This window comes from Impatiens glandulifera, chromosome 6, assembly GCF_907164915.1.
Source record: "Impatiens glandulifera chromosome 6, dImpGla2.1, whole genome shotgun sequence".
NCBI lineage: Eukaryota > Viridiplantae > Streptophyta > Magnoliopsida > Ericales > Balsaminaceae > Impatiens > Impatiens glandulifera.
Window position 1 is genome coordinate 45,186,062 of NC_061867.1, and position 17,609 is coordinate 45,203,670.

The 17,609-nt window shown below is 31.0% G+C and overlaps 1 protein-coding gene across 2 annotated transcripts; it reads right to left on the bottom strand.

The window, feature by feature from the left end:
• Positions 1-495: 495 nt before the first annotated feature.
• LOC124941346 (actin-interacting protein 1-2-like) lies at positions 496-10,427 on the bottom strand. 2 transcript variants are annotated; one of them, XM_047481654.1, is made up of 7 exons: positions 9,913-10,427; positions 6,289-6,450; positions 5,557-5,743; positions 3,454-3,879; positions 2,040-2,450; positions 876-1,141; positions 496-793 (listed from the first exon to the last, which is right to left on the bottom strand). In XM_047481654.1, the coding sequence occupies exons 1-6, from the start codon at positions 10,302-10,304 to the stop codon at positions 890-892; spliced, it is 1,830 nt and encodes a 609-aa protein (XP_047337610.1). In that variant the 5' UTR covers positions 10,305-10,427; the 3' UTR covers positions 496-793; positions 876-889. The 2 variants fall into 2 exon arrangements, with proteins under 2 accessions (XP_047337610.1, XP_047337609.1); XM_047481653.1 differs by having other exon boundaries at positions 496-1,141.
• Between the last annotated feature and the right edge of the window lie 7,182 nt (positions 10,428-17,609).

Sequence of the window (17,609 nt, forward strand, 5' to 3'; positions counted from 1 at the left end):
GACGCAACCGCGAGACGCAACCAACATGAGAACCCATCAACACCTGCATTCAACGAATCAAGGCGAATCAAGGCCGTTCTATAAACGAAATAAACACAAAACATTGATCTATAAACGAAAATAGTAGAAATTTTATCTTTGGCCGTCGTCGTTTGCCGTTGGAAGTTCTTCGCCGTTGAATACAGTGGAATGGTGTTCTACGACGTTATGTTCTTCGCTTCGCCGATGAAAAGAAGAGAGTCTTCTCCGTTATTAGGGTTTAGAGCGAAGAAGACCGAGAAGAGAGAAAAAATGAAGCAACAAATGAGAAATTTTATTTTTATAAGGTTTCGGTTGCAAGACGCAATTAGAGTTGCATCTCGTAAAATGGTAAAATTGTCCAAAAGATTAAAAGGTATCATCCGCGCTTTTTATTTTAAGCGCGGTAAAAAAAGTCAAATAACCCAATCTTTAGGGTCATTTAATCAAATTTCCCCATAGGGATGGGAGAAGAAGTTATGGCAAAAACAAGCTTTTATAAATTTTCAAATAATAATAATTCATTTCCACAAACCAATACAATCTAATAAATAAGCATTCTGGTAAAAATTGAAGTATCAAAGAACAAAAATAGCAAGTAGAAGACGTGAAAAAAAAACTGAAAATCATACTCATCATTCTATAACAGCCATTAAAAAAAAAACCACAAATCACTTCTTTTCCTTTGCCTCAACCGGAACCCACACTCAATACACGAATCCACCATTTGCTTCGAATATCCTCTCCACGAGCAGATGGTCATGAATATGCCCTTCTGCAAGAGGTTGAAAACTCCGAAAAACAATTATTTCAACTCACATATACCTATGGAAGACCGAAACACAAATATAAGTTACCAAAGAGCTCCCCACTAACTCAACCGCCACACGCGGATGCATGCATCTTCACCGGAACTGACCACATTTTGTTCGTCGATGAATGACACACCATAAACACCACCTAAATGAGCCCCCTTTACTGTGATGCGACTTGAAGCTGGCTTTTCAATATCATAAATAATGACACATGTATCTAGTGATCCGGTTGCGACCATTTTGTTATCGGGGGACCAACCTAGGCAGTTTATACGTGCTGTATGGTACAACATATTCTTAAGCTTCACCTGAAGGGCAAAAAATTGAAGTAACAATTCAAAATATAAGTTAACTATAAAAACTATATAAGAATTCTGATTTTTGCTCTTCTAATGATTTTTCCAAACATAAGATTTAGAGTTATATACAGTTCTATTTCTAGAAAAATGGAATTGAAATTTCAATTGAGTAACCAAATGTAGCCTGGGAGATCTAGTTTCTTGACAAATTAACAAATATTGAACTCATTTGTTATCACACCTTATGATCCAGAAGATATTTGAAAAAATCTACATGTATTATGTTTATGCCAAATCACAATTATATAGAAAATAATATGAATCATGATCCAATAATAATCTTCAAACCAAATGGAGCAAAACGCTTACTATAATTTGGATCATAATCTAAAAATCAAATCTGCCAAAAATCACATAGAAAAATCGGACTGTTTTGTTATCAACTTTTGAAATGTTGATGGTAACCCGAAAAACTATACATTTGTTATATGTTTACAAAAAATTCCAATCTAGAAAATCTATACAAAAAATGAAGTGAAAATTTACACTATAATTAGGATTATGATCTAAAATAATTTGTATACAAAATGAAGTAACATGATCACACTATAATCTCGATCATGATAAGAAAAAATCTTATACAAGAAAAAAGGCCACTTTCAAAATATTTATTTTCAATATTCATGATTGTAAATTGAGACAAAATACCTGTTTCTAAATAGGCTCATTCTTATACCAAATGAAAAAATTTCACTTCCAATTTTAGCTTTGGCAATTTGCCAATGGAATCATGATTATGTCGAAATAGCAGTTTTCCAAAAGGCTCATTATGAGAATTCAGATACCCCAAATTTGAACATAAACAAATATTTTTAACAAGTATGAAAGTTCAGTTGCAAGTAAGTACCTCATGGGAGGCACGATCCCAGACAATAGCTTCTCTGTTGGAATCACCCGAAGCAAACATGGAAACATCTGGAGAGTAACGTATGACTGTAATAGCACCTCGATGCTTCTCAAGAACAGCCACTTCTGTAAGCGAATCACCTTCGATAGAGTACATGTGCAGTTTCCCATCCTGTCCACCAACAATGGCTTCACTTCCATCAGGTGTTATAACACACGCTGACACAGAAAATCCAAGGTCAATGGTTGACACGACATTTGTCCCACGGAGGAGTGAAACTCCTGAATCTGTACAAACTAAGGCCAATTCAGGAGAAAGAAGGGCAAGACTTAAGTCTTTTGGCTGGTTGCCTACATCAATAGACTCTGCATCCCCTAATTGGTCTCCATGCAAAAAAGAACTTCTCCAGACCTGGGTGATAGAAAGGGAAAGTAAATAATTAAGAAAGAGAAAATGACCATTACTTTTAGGTCTTGCTTGATCTATGGTTATTTGAATAATCAAATGGTATATATACCTTGTTTGATATAAGTTATTGAAAATTAGGTTATTTGGGGTATAAACAAATGAATTTTGGGTATTTTGATTGATGATTTAAAATATGTGATTGATGAGTAGATTGTTAATTGCATAGTGGGTTATTTGGGATTAATCCAAATAACATATATCAAACAATGCCTTAAATTTAATCCACCATTTTTATCCCATCATCAATCACTTAATCCGTTAAATCAGAAACCAAAATACCAGATTACTCTTATTTATTTTTTTACATTTAAAAAATTAAGTAAAAAATATATATTTTAGTCATTTAACCCAAATACTTTTTCACCAAACAGGATTTTCCCAAAGAAATGAGATTATTTCAGAAAAAACTTAAATCAAACAAGCTCTTAATCTTGAGTACAGTTATTGCATAGGTAATTGCATTTGCATTGTCTCTCGTATATAGTCTACTTTACTAAGGAGTAAGAACAGATATGGAAATTATGACTCTTATAGTAATTTTTGATATTAAATTATTTTTAATCACTAAACTCATTTTTTTTGAAAACTGACATAAAGGATAATTGGCAAGAGTCACACCTAAGAATTGAAGTGTTTAAACATTTACAGAAACCCCTCATTTGCATAATCATTGAAATTAAAGTATTTTTTTCCTTACTAAAGCTAATTTCTATCAAAACAAAATAAATATATATAAGATCCCACTTAATATAACCCACTAAGGTAACTTAAGTGGCAAGAGTCGGTGCAGTAATGAATAGATCCACAAAAGTAATGAATTAACTAATAAATTTATTCTTTTTAAAGAATCACTCTGTCATTCGTCTAATTACTACACAAGTGACACATATTTATGAAAACATGAAAGAAAAGGATAGAACATGGAAGAATACAGATATATATGTACCTTATTGTCAAACCCAGATGAAACAATTTCCTCATCAACAGCGGTGAAGCATTTGATTTGACCATTTACCTTCCTATCTAACCTGCCACTATATCCAACACCTTGGATCCATTTAACAATCAATCCATCATAGCTGCTGGACAAAATTAGTCTTGGCGAGCTCCCAATAACTGCCAGTGAAGCGATGTTTTTCATATGTCCAGACAATAAAAGAGGATCATTATCAGGATTACTTGCAGAAAACAAGCTAATAGTTCCACCAAGAGAAACAGTAACAATAAAATCATTCTGCCATAGGCATCCAACTAGCATGTCATCAATTCCACCAGAGCCAGGAGATGTTAATGTTTTTATCACCTTCCCATTACTACCATCTTCAGATATCTCCCATATCTTTGCAGTCTTGTCAGCAGACACAGTAACAATCTGCAATGAATTATTCACCAATATAATCAAGAGCAAGAGAAATGACCACAGGAAAAATAGAATAAGAACAGACACAAGGATAAAGCTGATACTTCATCGTGCTACATTGAACAAACAATGAATTGGTTTCCATATAAGGGATCTAGAAAATAGCTTCCAAGTCCTATAATATATATTTCCCACTCATCACTCAATGGATGGTGAAAAATCAATGAAAAGATTGTCATGAGTATAGGTAGATGGGAAGACCTACTACTAGGGGCAGAGGATCAAACTCTAGAAGCTGCAATAACAAACCTCCAGGCCAGTTGGCATGTAGGATAACAATTAGATTCCTTTCTTGTTAATTGTTAGTAACCTGGCAGTGAAGACTCATTTAGCTCAATGGTAGAGCATAAAAACTCATGTATGCAAGGTCATGAGTTTGAGTCTTCATACCGAACCATTTTCAAATAAAAAAGTAACCTTGCAGTAGGTTGTTATGCCAGGTCTTATATAAGAGGATAGGACCCCGATTCATATGTATGATTGGAATAATGTAGTCTCTATCCTTTCGACCTATAAGGGTGGAGTTGGGCGAATGATGTTTAGAACATTTAAGGAACTATGTATGTGATTTTGAGATATGTAAAATATACATTCTACAACCAAATTTGAAAACCTAAATTCCATGTACCAGTACAGCAATTTAATTTGCAGCATGAGCAAACAAAACAATAAATGAAAAAATAAGAACTCTACTACAGCCTTATATATAAGTAGTCATTTTACTAATGTGCATCTTGAAAGCATTAAATACTGAAATAGACATTCAAGTTAATAAATAAAAATTATTCAGTCAAATGTATGATGACTATCAGGCAAAAGGATAGATCTATATTTTGATGCATTCCTTATCTGAAATGTATTGGATTTCTAAATATTTTTTCGCTACTGTCCTGTGAAAATTTGATGACCTCTCATTCACATTCTTCAGGGATAACCTATACATATAGAGAATGCGTTTGTTTCTCCTTTTAAGCAGCCATTCCAAGCATAAGAATGGCCCAAATTATGTGCAAAGTACTGGTGGTACAATTGCTTGCTGAGCAGTTTGCACTCTTACAAGAGAAATATGTTCATGCACAGTCAAGAAAATCCTCAACCAAACCACTCTACACACCACAAAGAAGGTATATAACCCACAATAGAGAGGTTTTGAACATTTGGCAGCCTCAAGGATTCTGCATCTCAAGCTTAGTTCTTAAGGAAATTAAAACAATAAGAGAATACTCTTCTCTCGAAATTGAATGAATAATCTCATTATATTTATCTAGTTCATGTAATATTTATAGGAGCTAGCTTTTATACTAATAAATATCCAAAAATTACATTATTATTTGGATCATGATATAAAATAATCTGATCATGATCCAAAAAAGTCTTATATCAAACGAATAATCACTTTCATGTTTAAATTTGATGATTTTCTAATGAGAGAGTGATTGTGATTTAGAAGGTGACAAAATACTAGTTTCCAAATGACTTTATTTAGGTGGTTTGACTTTGACATCGTGTCTTCATGCTGCTCCAAAGAAATTAAACGGAGCACATCTTATTATACAGTAACTAGTAAGGGATACTCAAATAGAGAAACAACTTCACAAGAAATAAAATAGACAGTCCCGGAATGACTACCTGTTTACCATCAGGACTCCAGCTGACAGCATAAATGCTGCCAGTATGACCATCCTCAGAAGATAATTCTCCCACTTTATCTCCTGTTTTTGCATCGTACAAGATGCCCCTTTTATCAGAACTTACAGTGATGAATTTGTTGCCATCTGGTGAAAATCGTACACAATTTACAAAATTGGAATGATCCCTGCACCACAGAGGAAATAACATTAATCATCAACTCTATTTCTGAGTAGATAAAGTGGACATTAAAGGTTAATCCCAAGAAAACTAGATGCCCACTTCGTGAAGCAAAAAATGTTAAACACAATTCAATTTCTTGCTTCATCATGCATTTAAGAAACTTGTTCGCCACCAATAACAAGTCAAATATATATGTAACAAAAAAAATCCTTTGATTTGTGATCATGCTTTTTAATGATATAAAAGTTGACCTTTATTGAAAAGCTAAAAGAATCCTGTGATATCACAGCCATTTTATTTCTACCAACATGATGCTTTACCTATCTTAATATTCAGAGATAACGAGATATAAAGACAAATATAAATAGAAAGATCAGTAAATCTAGTGAAATCACAGCCATCCTATTTCTACCTAAGTCTGTCTTATATTCTTAATCATTGATAAACACCAGATAATATGAACTTATCCTTATGGATTTTAAATTAAAAAAATCCCAATGTACATAATTAGGTAGTACATGGTCTATGTGGAGCATCGTTCTTGCACACCTGTGAGAAAGCTTGAATTTAAATGGTGGTCCTTCATAAAAGTTCACCAAAAAGTCTTCTCCGCAAGTTACAATTCGGAAAGGCCTAGTTGGCTTAAATGCACAACTTAGTATCCTTTTTGAATGACCATCAAATTCTCCCACGTTAGTTCCTGAATCCCACCTACACAAGGTAATTATAATAGTTTATATGCTGGTAAGGTTTCTCAGACACAGAAAGTTGTGAGAGGTGAAAGGAAAATAAAGGAATCTGACGACTTCCAACAAAAACAATCAAATACAATGGACATGCAATAATAAGTTAAAGAATCAGCAAGGCTTGGAGCTAATATTTCACAACTTACCTGCCATGAATGACAACATGGAAATATTTAAGTTAGTTATTTTATACTTAGAAGACAAATTGGAAAACATAGCATACAGGGACTGATAAAACAAGTCACATTGGGAATGGTTGATTATCTAAAGAAGCATCTATATCTTCCATGGTGGATGGAGATTTTCAACTAGTATGATTATGATAGATATCAATTCCTATGGTAGAATTGATATGAAGAAGTAGAAAGAATAAAAGTGATCAACAAAGAACAGAGATGAGACCAAGAGAGAATTTGGGATGAGACTAGACTAAAATGGAGATGAGAAAAACTTTTCCTTGATTTTCTAACCAATGAGTATGTAATAATAGTGGTATAATTCTTTTATTTATTTTTTTGAAAACGATGAACTTGTATTAATGATTACTTGCACAGGTTGCATGTTCATAATTAGAAAAGAGAATAATAGTTGTATAGTTCTCATCAAACTCTAACTAATGTAACTTTATCTCTAATTGTCTACTAATTCGAATATAGCTATTATCCTATTTAACTAGTTTTATCTACTAAACCTTAACATAATTACCCTAATCTAAATTACTTTAGTCCTTTGGTCACATGTTATCTTCAGATTTGCCCTTGTATGCCTAATTAGATATTATAGAAGCTGATTTAATAACTTTTCATTGAAAATCCACTTATTATCTAAAATCTGTTTGGAAAATATACTTGTAAGATAAATTTGATTTAAGAATACTTTTTTCAGTGAATTACTCACGTATTGTATCCTTCCTCCAACTAATCCCACACTTGTTGCCTCATTATTAATTTTTATGGAGAGGGGCAACATGAGTAACAAACTAAATATGATGCTTACTTCTCAGCAAAAATCATCTACGAATGTCAAATGGAATTAGTAACAGTTGTAAGTAAAAAGTTGTTTCTTCCTCAAACACAACCTTAACAGCAGAAACATATAAATATACCTTCTTAAACAGGCCAAATATTATTCTCGTATTACAGCACTGCCCTTAAAAATAACAATACTCATCCTCCACCTAAGTTTGTGGGTTTCTTTGATTAATAAAAACCGGAATATGTCCTTCGGTGCAAAAGCAAGACAAAGCAATCCAGACACTTCGTCAACCAAATCAACCCAAGCTTAAAAACTCCTCTTTAAAAATGGAGCATAGTAAAAACCTAATAAAATAAATAGGGAAGAATCAATGGATACCAGCTCATCTTGGTAGATTCACTCATAGTGGTTTTTAATTTGCTTCAGAAGTAAATTTTAAAGAATCCCTGATCCCAATATCTCTCTTATCATGATGACAAAGGGACTCCACTTCTACATCATTAGTAATATTATTGAGAGAATCAATGTTTGAGGCACCATTTGGAAATGTGATATGTAACTATTTCAACCGTACCATATTGAAATCATATTGTGCAGCCTTGTAATGAAATAGAGTTTCTTCTTTTTCCTACCAATGAAACTATCCTAGTCAACAGCAATTGAGCATCCCTTAAGGGCTTGACAACTAGCTTCATGCTGCATTGGGTTAGGTCCCCACCTTTCCCACATAAAACAGAGTCCAAATATATAAAATATCCTATCCTAGTTTAATGATAATACTAATAAATCATATAAAATTGAGGTCTTATTATAATTATCCTAACAGGCTAACTAAAATAAATAACAATAATTATCTACAAATAATAAACATAAATATCTTCTAATCTTCTGGCCATTTGAAACCCTAATATATGTTTCGTATAAGAGACCTAAAATAAAATTTAGCTGAAGTGTGTCCTAGCAGATGCTATTTAGTGTCTTTCACAAATGGGGGCATAAACAATCATAAAATAGATTTTTCTTAAGCTTTCAGTGCCATTTAACCTAGTAGAACTAGAATACACTGGAACAAAATAGTCAGGAGAACAAGGAAAAAGAAGACCTATAAGCTAACTTTTCTTCAAACATAGTACTCTACAATTAATTAGGAGGAAATGGGTTCTTACTTCTCTTGTAAAAAATGGAATACATCTTTATATACCTAAATTAATAAGAGTAAGATTCATCTATTTCTAGTCTTTCCCTATCTAAGATTTTTGAGTGGATCTTTGGCATCTTTTATATTCCATATATATATATTCAATGAACAAGTTGAATATACAAAACATAATTCTATGGCACTATATAGAATTAACAAGATCAAAGCATTCCACATGCTGGAAGTAGAAATAGAATGTCTATAACTGCATAAGATTAGCCTAACAACTTTAAAACATCTTCATAATACGTGTGAAGAGCTAAAGTCATTGTCTCTTCTATGAATAATAAGATCAATATCTTTCTTTTCTATTTCAGCAAAGGAACATAAATTCAATGAGAATACTAAGAATACGCACACAAGAAAAACAGTTCGTTGGAGAGACTAAAGTAAATAAGAATGTCCTAAAGAGTTATGTTCCTATTCTTCCCATAGAAAGTAATTGCCCTTCACAGTTTCCCTTCAGTACGGCCTGTCGATATGCAAAACTATTATTTAAGGAATATATACAACACTAAATAATGGCAGTGCAAACTACTAGCTAGTGAAAAACTCAATACACAAACCATACTAAATAGCATCAGTATCTATTAACTCCTTTGAAGAACTCATCATTATGCACAATTTTTTCTGTCAAAAACCCTTTCCACATAAAAGGGGAATCTTTTGTTACAATAGAAGGAGAATTGTTGTGGATTATTTAATTGAAGATGATATACATTGTAAAAAAGAAGAAATTAATAAATTTCACTGACAATGGATTCAACCAATTAAAGTTAATGGATTTTGATAACAATTGAACAGCCATTCCTAAAAACAAATAATTTATTATTTGATCTATATCCTCACATAAAAATGTCCAACAGAAGCAATCCCAAAAGGAAACCTATACCGAAAAAGTATTCAAACTATAAATTCTTAAGCATGTAAAAACCATGAATACCCAGCTCAAAAGTATAGCATTGGTTTATCCTAGTGGTAGGTTATAGATTTATATCTCTACTTCTCTCCCTATTTCATCTAAGGGTTACTTAACCATTCTGTATTCCTTTCTTTCTCATATGTCAATCCAGTATCCCTCCCCTGTTTCTTTTTTATTCCACCCTTCCTTATATTCTTACTTTCTGGTTTATTTGGTAACTAACATCTAGCAGGAATGTTCATTGGTGCAAGCTTTACCTAGGTGACATCAACAGGACACGACATAAACATAATCCAAAACTACAAATAATTTACTTGCTTCCATAAACTTACATGAAAGCGCGAACAAGCGATTTCCCCTTGCCATCACCAGATGCTACAATTCTCTGTCCATCAGCAGACCACTGAAGATCATCGATCCTACCTGTGAGCACCTTGAATTCCTTCTTCAATACAAAGTCGTTGTACGCTCCCCATATCCTGACCGTACCTGAAACATCGGCAGATGCGATCCATTCTCCATTTGGAGAGTATCGAGCGACGGTAGCCTGATAAGCATGCTCTCCGTATACCTTGACCTCAAGTGGCCGATCAAGGTAACGAATTATTACCGATCGACCATTGCAGTAGAGAATCGAATTCGATTTGGAATCGCCAGATATCAAGATCCCTCTACCTCGTTCCGTCGACGGAACGCAGGCATAGGTTTCTGCAAGTTGCGCCATTGTTGTGATTTGCGTTCGTCTCTTCCCGGTTTCTCCTCCTTCCTGTTTTTCTATCTTCAGTTCTTCGCTTTTGGAAAATCCGTCTTCTCAGGCGTTCATTTCTTCATCTTGCAACGTGCCACGTCCCGTCCAACGTTAAATGGTCCCAAATTTCCTATTAGGGATAACAATTATAATTCGTACTCGACATCAATTTATAATGATGGACCTCGTTTTCGGTTAGGATGATGATATTTGTGTCTAAATTTTGTTTCAAAATAATTAACATATAGTTAAATATATAAAATTATAATAACTAGCATTTAGCCCGCACGATTAATAATATAAAAAACGTGGAAAAAAATTACGGATAACATTTTTAATTTTATTTTTAATCGTTTTAAGTTTATGGGTGGGTCAACTCACAATTCAACCCAAGTATCCATTTACTCAACATCATATATATATATATATATTAGTTAGTTAAAAAGTTGAACTTATATTAATATTAAAACGTCCCGCATTTATCAAATTTGATGTTAAATTTAAAATATAAAGTATTTGTAGTCTAGTTGGTTAAAGAGTTGTACTTGTTTTGTTAGGTTGCAAGAAACATACCTCTAGCATTTTTAATTTTATTTTTAACCGTTCTATATTTAAAAGCGGGTTAACCCACAATCCGGCTCAAGTATCCAAATTAACCACAGCTCTCGACCCGGCAATCCAGACACTTTAAAAATTAAACATCATTATATATATATATAGATTATAATATTATGTTTAAAAAATATATATATAAAGGGAAATGATAGAGAGAAGAAAAAATTCAATCAACTTAAAACATGTCACCTCATTTTCCTACAAATTCATGTCATATCTTTTCCACTCTCTATCATTTCTCATATATAAATAGTGTCTCGTCGATATTTTTCGAAATTGAACAAAAACGAGAATTATAATAAAAAAGAGAAATGCATTCAACGCTATAATACGAGAGATTGTTTGGATTGAAGTTATTTGAATAACTTATAAGGAGAAAAAAATAATGATTATTTTTAATTTTGAGAAAGTAATGATTATTTTTACTAAAAAAATTTAAAGGATATTTATATATATAAATAAAATAAAATAAATAATTTAAAATATAAGGTATTATATTTTTTGATGGATGAATTAAGTGACGTGTCCATAATTGCAATCTCTTTCTAAATTCACAAGCTTTTGTTTTACTATCAAAATCTTGAGTCTTTAGTTAATTCTTTTAACCTTTAACCATGAAATTAAAATGAAAATTTCACATTATTTTCAAAATCTTGAAAGTTATATCCTTGATGAACATCCACTTGTCTATTATTATAGGCAAGCAATTTTAGGACATGTAAACAATTTTAGGACATGGACATAAAGAAAGCCAACAATAATTAGTTTAGTGTAAGTATAATATATTCAACCATAATTATTTGACTCCTTAGATGTGCACTAATATATCTCTTTTACATTTTGAATAGCTTTTGTCGGTCTTTGCTTGATGCACATTCAAAACCAAATGTCACTATATCAATTACTACTAAAATCAACTTAAAGTTGGAGTGAGGCCATTACTTCGTATGTTTTACTAGTCTTTTAAATTTAAAAAATCTAAAAATATTATATTAAAGTTTTGATTGATTAATAACATGATAATTACTTTAGTTTAGTCAAGAATTTCTAAAATCTAAGATAATTTCCTGATTTAAAAAAAAGAGAGAAGGTGACATTTTCATGTAGACCAGCATAATCACCCACATATAGAGCTTATGGACTAAAATGAATTTTACACATTATACAAAATTTTGTTGGTCTGTAAAAAATATTTCATTTAAAAAAGAATTGTGTTATGTTATATTTTTATGAAAAAACTAATTATAATTAAAAAAGTAATAAAATTAATTATAGCGTCTAAAATCGTTCCTCAAACGATCTCTCGTATGATGTCGATCTCCAGAAAAGAATAAGAAAACAAATAACAACAATATGAGATATATTCAAAAAAGGATAAATTTGGGTTAGGTGTCGTCACTCGGTTTTCTCCCCAAGAAATTGAAAAAGAAAGTAGTATCGAAACACGAGGAAAAAAGAAGAGATTTCATGTTGTTATGATGTTTTGTTACACTCAAAAAAATGATTAAAACAATGGGTTTGTACATGGAATTTAACAGAGTTTTACCAATTGAGATTATTAAATGGAGTTATGTATTTTTCACAAGTCTATTCATAAGTTTAATTAAATTAGAAGTCCATCAACTTATCTTGCATCTAAGTAGAAATCCAACAACCACCATTCATCAAAGGTAGAAATCCAAACAACCTAAGGTGCATCTAAGGATGAAAACACACCCCAGTTTTCCTTCTTTTCCAATTTGACCCACCGACTTTTATTTTATTATTTCTTTTCCCTTAACTTCATCTGGGTTGAATTAGCTTATAAGGCTGGACTTAGTTTTTGGATTGGACTCGGTCCACCTGAAAATAAATGAGAGAATTAGTCCGGATATTTTATATTTATTTTTGTTTATTTTATGATTATATTTTTTTAGATATGAAATCCAAGAAAAGGGCAGGCTGGTCGGCCTGACAAGCAAAAACTTGATAAAAAGTCAAAAGTTTTTTTTTTATTATTATAAAAAATTATCTTCTAAAGTCAAGGGATCATCAACTAGCAGAAAAAATTATGTCAAACTTAAAACACACACAAATTGGGAGATCAATAAGAATAATTCGAGTATGGATCCCCATGGGACTAATCCATCATGGACCCAAAGAAAATTGGGTACCAAAGGTATCAATATTTACAGGTGTAGGTAAATCAAGACAGCAGCTTGGAAGAGTCAAATGACATCTGGACAGCCGGCTGCTCGGACATAGCATATGACAAACAACAACTTGAAGTGACTGACATCTTCACGAAGCCACTTTTCGAGTCTAAGTTTTCTTACCTTAGAAATATTTTAGAATTGTTAGATTACGATAATGCCTAAATTGTGATTAAGTTATGAACTCACCTGGTTTTGATAATTTAGTTTACATAATCAAAAAGGGAGAAATTGTTGAACTTTGTTTAAATTATGAACTCACCCGGTTTTGATAATTTAGTTTAAATAATCAAAAAAAGAGAAATTGTGTTTAAATCATGAACTCACCTGGTTTTGATAATTTAGCTTAAATAATCAAAAAGTGAGAAATTTTTAAATTAAGGTCTTAATTGATTTAGGATAATTAACATACTTGATTTTGACGATTGATGAAATAGTTTTGATAATAAATGCATAAAACTAAGTATATATATAATTGATAGAGTCGTATCAATTATATGAATATATACTTAAATATCAACATTTTAAGTGGTGTAGTGGTAAGTACTTCCGCCTGTAATGAGGGTGACCCGATTTTGAATCTCACCAGGGGCAAATTATTAAGGGAAGTGAAGCAGACATCTCAAAGTCAAAGCTGTGTTTGAAATGATAAAACTCCAATTATTAATGGGTCACCCGCATAACAAGCGGGAGTATTTACCACTACACCACTTAATATATTGATTTCTAAGTATATATTTATATAATTGATACGACTATCAATTATATATACACTTAGTTTTATACATTCATTATCAAAACCATTTCATCAATAATCAAAATAAAGTATGTTAATTATCCTAAATCAATTAAGACCTTAATCTAACAATTTCTCCCTTTTTAATTATTTAAGCTATATTATCAAAACCAGGTGAGTTCATGATTTAAACATAATTCAACAATTTCTCCCTTTTTGATTATTTAAACTAAATTATCAAAATCAAGTGAGTTCATAATTTAAACACAATTCAACACCCATTATATATTTGAAGTCTCTCTTCTATACGTACTTTTGCCTCATTGACAATCATTGTGATATCGAAGGAAGGCCTTTTGTGATTTATTTATTTATTTATTTTATTTTAGTTATTTTAATTTAAAATTAAAATTCCTAATGAATACTATAATCAATGAAGAAATATATTATTCAAATTTGCTAGATTTGTAATAATATTTAGACAAGCTTTATAAGCTAAAGATTTTAAACATATAAATAAATACTTCAATGTGAAATATGTTTTGAAAAATGATCGGGGAGGAATTTGGAAAGGGAATGAGAGAATGACGTGGTGCATGATTCGATAAAAAATAATAAAATTTCTCTCTTTATTCTCTGTTCTTATATTTTTCCTTTTTCCAGCCAATAATGTAATGCCACGTCATTCCTTCTTTCGTTCTCTGTTCCAAATTTTTTTTCTTTCTCACTCCTCTTATTTTTTTTTGGAAAACACTTAAAATCATTCATTAAAATCTCAAAAGTGGGAGAATCAAAAATCATGACTAGACAAACCCTATCTATAATAAAAGGATGACAATCAAACAACCTTAAAGAACCTGATTAATAACAATCAAACATACAAACATATATTATAAACAAAGATTATAAACTATATCAAATCATAATTATCCCAATCAGGATTTTTATTTCCATACCAACTTGTTGTATCAATATGTTGTCTTCCTCTTCCTCTTGTCCTTCCTCTTCCCATTCCTTTTGCAATGAAAGGGGATGAACTGAAGAAGTTAATAAATACTGCATATTCTCATTTTGATTTCTTTCTTTCTATGAACCTGTTTTGATTTGATAGAAATAATTATTTTTAGGATTACCAGACTCTTCAACTTGTTGTTCTCAACTTGAATTTCTAGATCATTGTCTTGATCATTTCCTTCAGCTTTGGAATCCTCAACAACTTTGGATTACTTTGTATTAACCTTGGAATTTTTATTCTTCCTCGATTAATCTAAATATATTCTCTCTATTTTCATTAGCAACCACTTCAACTTGATTTGATTGTGATTCCTCAACTATATCTTCAACATTATTAGGTTGATGACCTCCTTCTTCGTACTGCTTTTTTCTTGTACATAATTTTTTTATCTTTTGTTTCCTATTCTTTATTCACAATTTTCTCTTTAATTATAGGCACCTCTGTTTCATTTTCCTACATCTTTACTTTCTGACCTTTATGAATTTTCTAATCTTCTTCCTTAGCCAAATCACATTTTGGGCTTTTATATTGGAAGGTATTGCAGAAAAAGCATATGTCTAGCCTCCACTCATAAGTGATTTCCATGACAGTAAATTTTTCTTATCTGTCTACTACTGTCATACTTTATGGCAGTGTGCTTTTAGGATGCACCTCAATGCTAATTCTAGCAAATGATAGGCTCTCTCCTCCTTCAGTAATAGAGTCCATGTATAATGGTCTACCCAATAAACCTGCAAAATGACTAAGTGCTTTAGAATTGTACATATGTGCATGTATATTCCAAAGCTTGAACCATATTTGTGCAGTTTCTTTTGGCTTACTCAATAGGTTCAAATCTTCAGACCATTTTTCTAACTTCATACATATGCATCCTATATATGTATGCCAATTTCCTAGAATTTCCTCCATATTAGATCATTTCTTAAATTTAAGGAAATATAGATCATGAACATTACTGAAATATTTTCCAGCTCTTTTCCTTCTCATTGCTTTGCTTTAACAATGCCTCTTTAGTAATTGGGAAAGTTACACCGTTTTTTCCTATATTGTTTCCTACAAATACATTTTCCCATTCCTTTATACAGATTTTCCTCAACTTCAACAGGCAATTTAAATTCAAATGGATAATTCAATACCTCCACTTTTGTCTGTGTATTGCCTAAGTAGATTTTACCTTTATAGACATGATCTTATGAATTTTTAAGCATGATGTGCGTTCTAGCCAACACAATGACTATTACTCCATAATTTGGTATATAAGGATTGATAATAGTCCCAATAAATTAGGTAGATTTTTTTTTGTTTATATTATTATCTTAAGTAGATTTTGTGAAAAAAATTTAATTCGAATAAATTTTAAATCTTAACTCTTCCCTCTCTCTCTCTATATAAAAAGTTTGTAAAAGAATTTGAACAATGTATGATGATTTATGTTGTTGTGCATTAAAATTAAAGTGACAAACTATCATTCAACAATAACCTCAAGAATGTTTATTCATTATTAATTAATTTAATTATGACACTTGGACATAAAAAGTTAAAATTTTCCCAAGCAATAACAACGTAGGGGGCTTCCAATTCTAATAGACTTGCAAGATCCACACAAAGGATAACCTCGATTAAAACAAGCCTCTGGGCAAGATGCCAAAGCACTACATTGCCCTATGTATACCTCGTATGTGTCTCCTTTGGCCTTTCCTGCAATCAAACATAGAATCAAACAAGTCAATTTTAATTAGAAATACAAAGAATGTGTATTATATATTATGGTGAAGTCATTTGGTACCTGTAATAGAAAGGAAAGTAACACAAGAGAAACTAACTAAAAAACAAACTATGAGGATAGAATAGATATTTCTTAGGCTTGCCATTACCAAATATTTGTATATATATATATGAATATAACATGAAAGAAAATTTACTTATTTATAAGTAAAAGTATGATCCACTCTATCAACTATTAATGACTTTGGTGGGATCAGGATAATTATTAAAAAAAAAAAAGTTGTTTGACCAAAAATTTTAATATTTTATTTAAAATTTGGTCAAAATTTCATATTTTTTATTCACTTTTCATCTTAAAAATATTATTTAATATAATCAAATTATTCATAATTAATGTAAACAATATTATTTTTATTCTTCACAATTATCAATTATGACTAATAAAATAAAAATTTACATGGACTTACTTTTCTTAAAAATATTATTTTATCAATGTCACTTTTAAAAAAAAAAATTAATGTAATAATTTTTTTTTTAAAAATATTATTTTAATACAAGCATGACCAAATTTTAAAAATTGTTGATATATAGGAAAATTTTGATTATATTAGATAAACAAAATTAAATAAAAAAGTTAATGAAAAATGGGCTTCTTATTTTTTTTACAAATTTATAATTATTCTAATTAATAATTTTTTTTAACCAACAATACTTTTCTTAACTGGTTTTACAAAGCAATATCAACAAGATTGGTAAGACTTAATTTATCCCTTCATCAATTATTGAACATTCTAATTATCATATCATAATGCCTTTCATTTCATTTTATTTATTTATTTATTTATTTTTTAAAAACGATTACTATATATAATAATAATTTTTTACCGATCCCCTTTTCTAGCCTATTGGCAATAAGAGGTGGATACTAACTCTAATGTTCTGAGTTTAAGCCCGTCAAGTGACAAGTTCTGCATCTGATTAAATGGTTAAGTGCGTTT

What these genes read in the sequence shown, in the direction of transcription:
- LOC124941346 (XM_047481654.1), bottom strand. Translation starts at nt 10,304, where the DNA reads ATGGCGCAACTTGCAGAAACCTATGCCTGCGTTCCGTCGACGGAACGA. An exon ending in AAATTCAAGCTTTCTCACAG is followed by an intron (nt 5,744 to 6,288) that starts GTGTGCAAGAAC and finishes TCTGTGGTGCAG; the next exon opens with GGATCATTCCAATTTTGTAA. An exon ending in GGGATCGTGCCTCCCATGAG is followed by an intron (nt 1,142 to 2,039) that starts GTACTTACTTGC and finishes TTTGCCCTTCAG; the next exon opens with GTGAAGCTTAAGAATATGTT.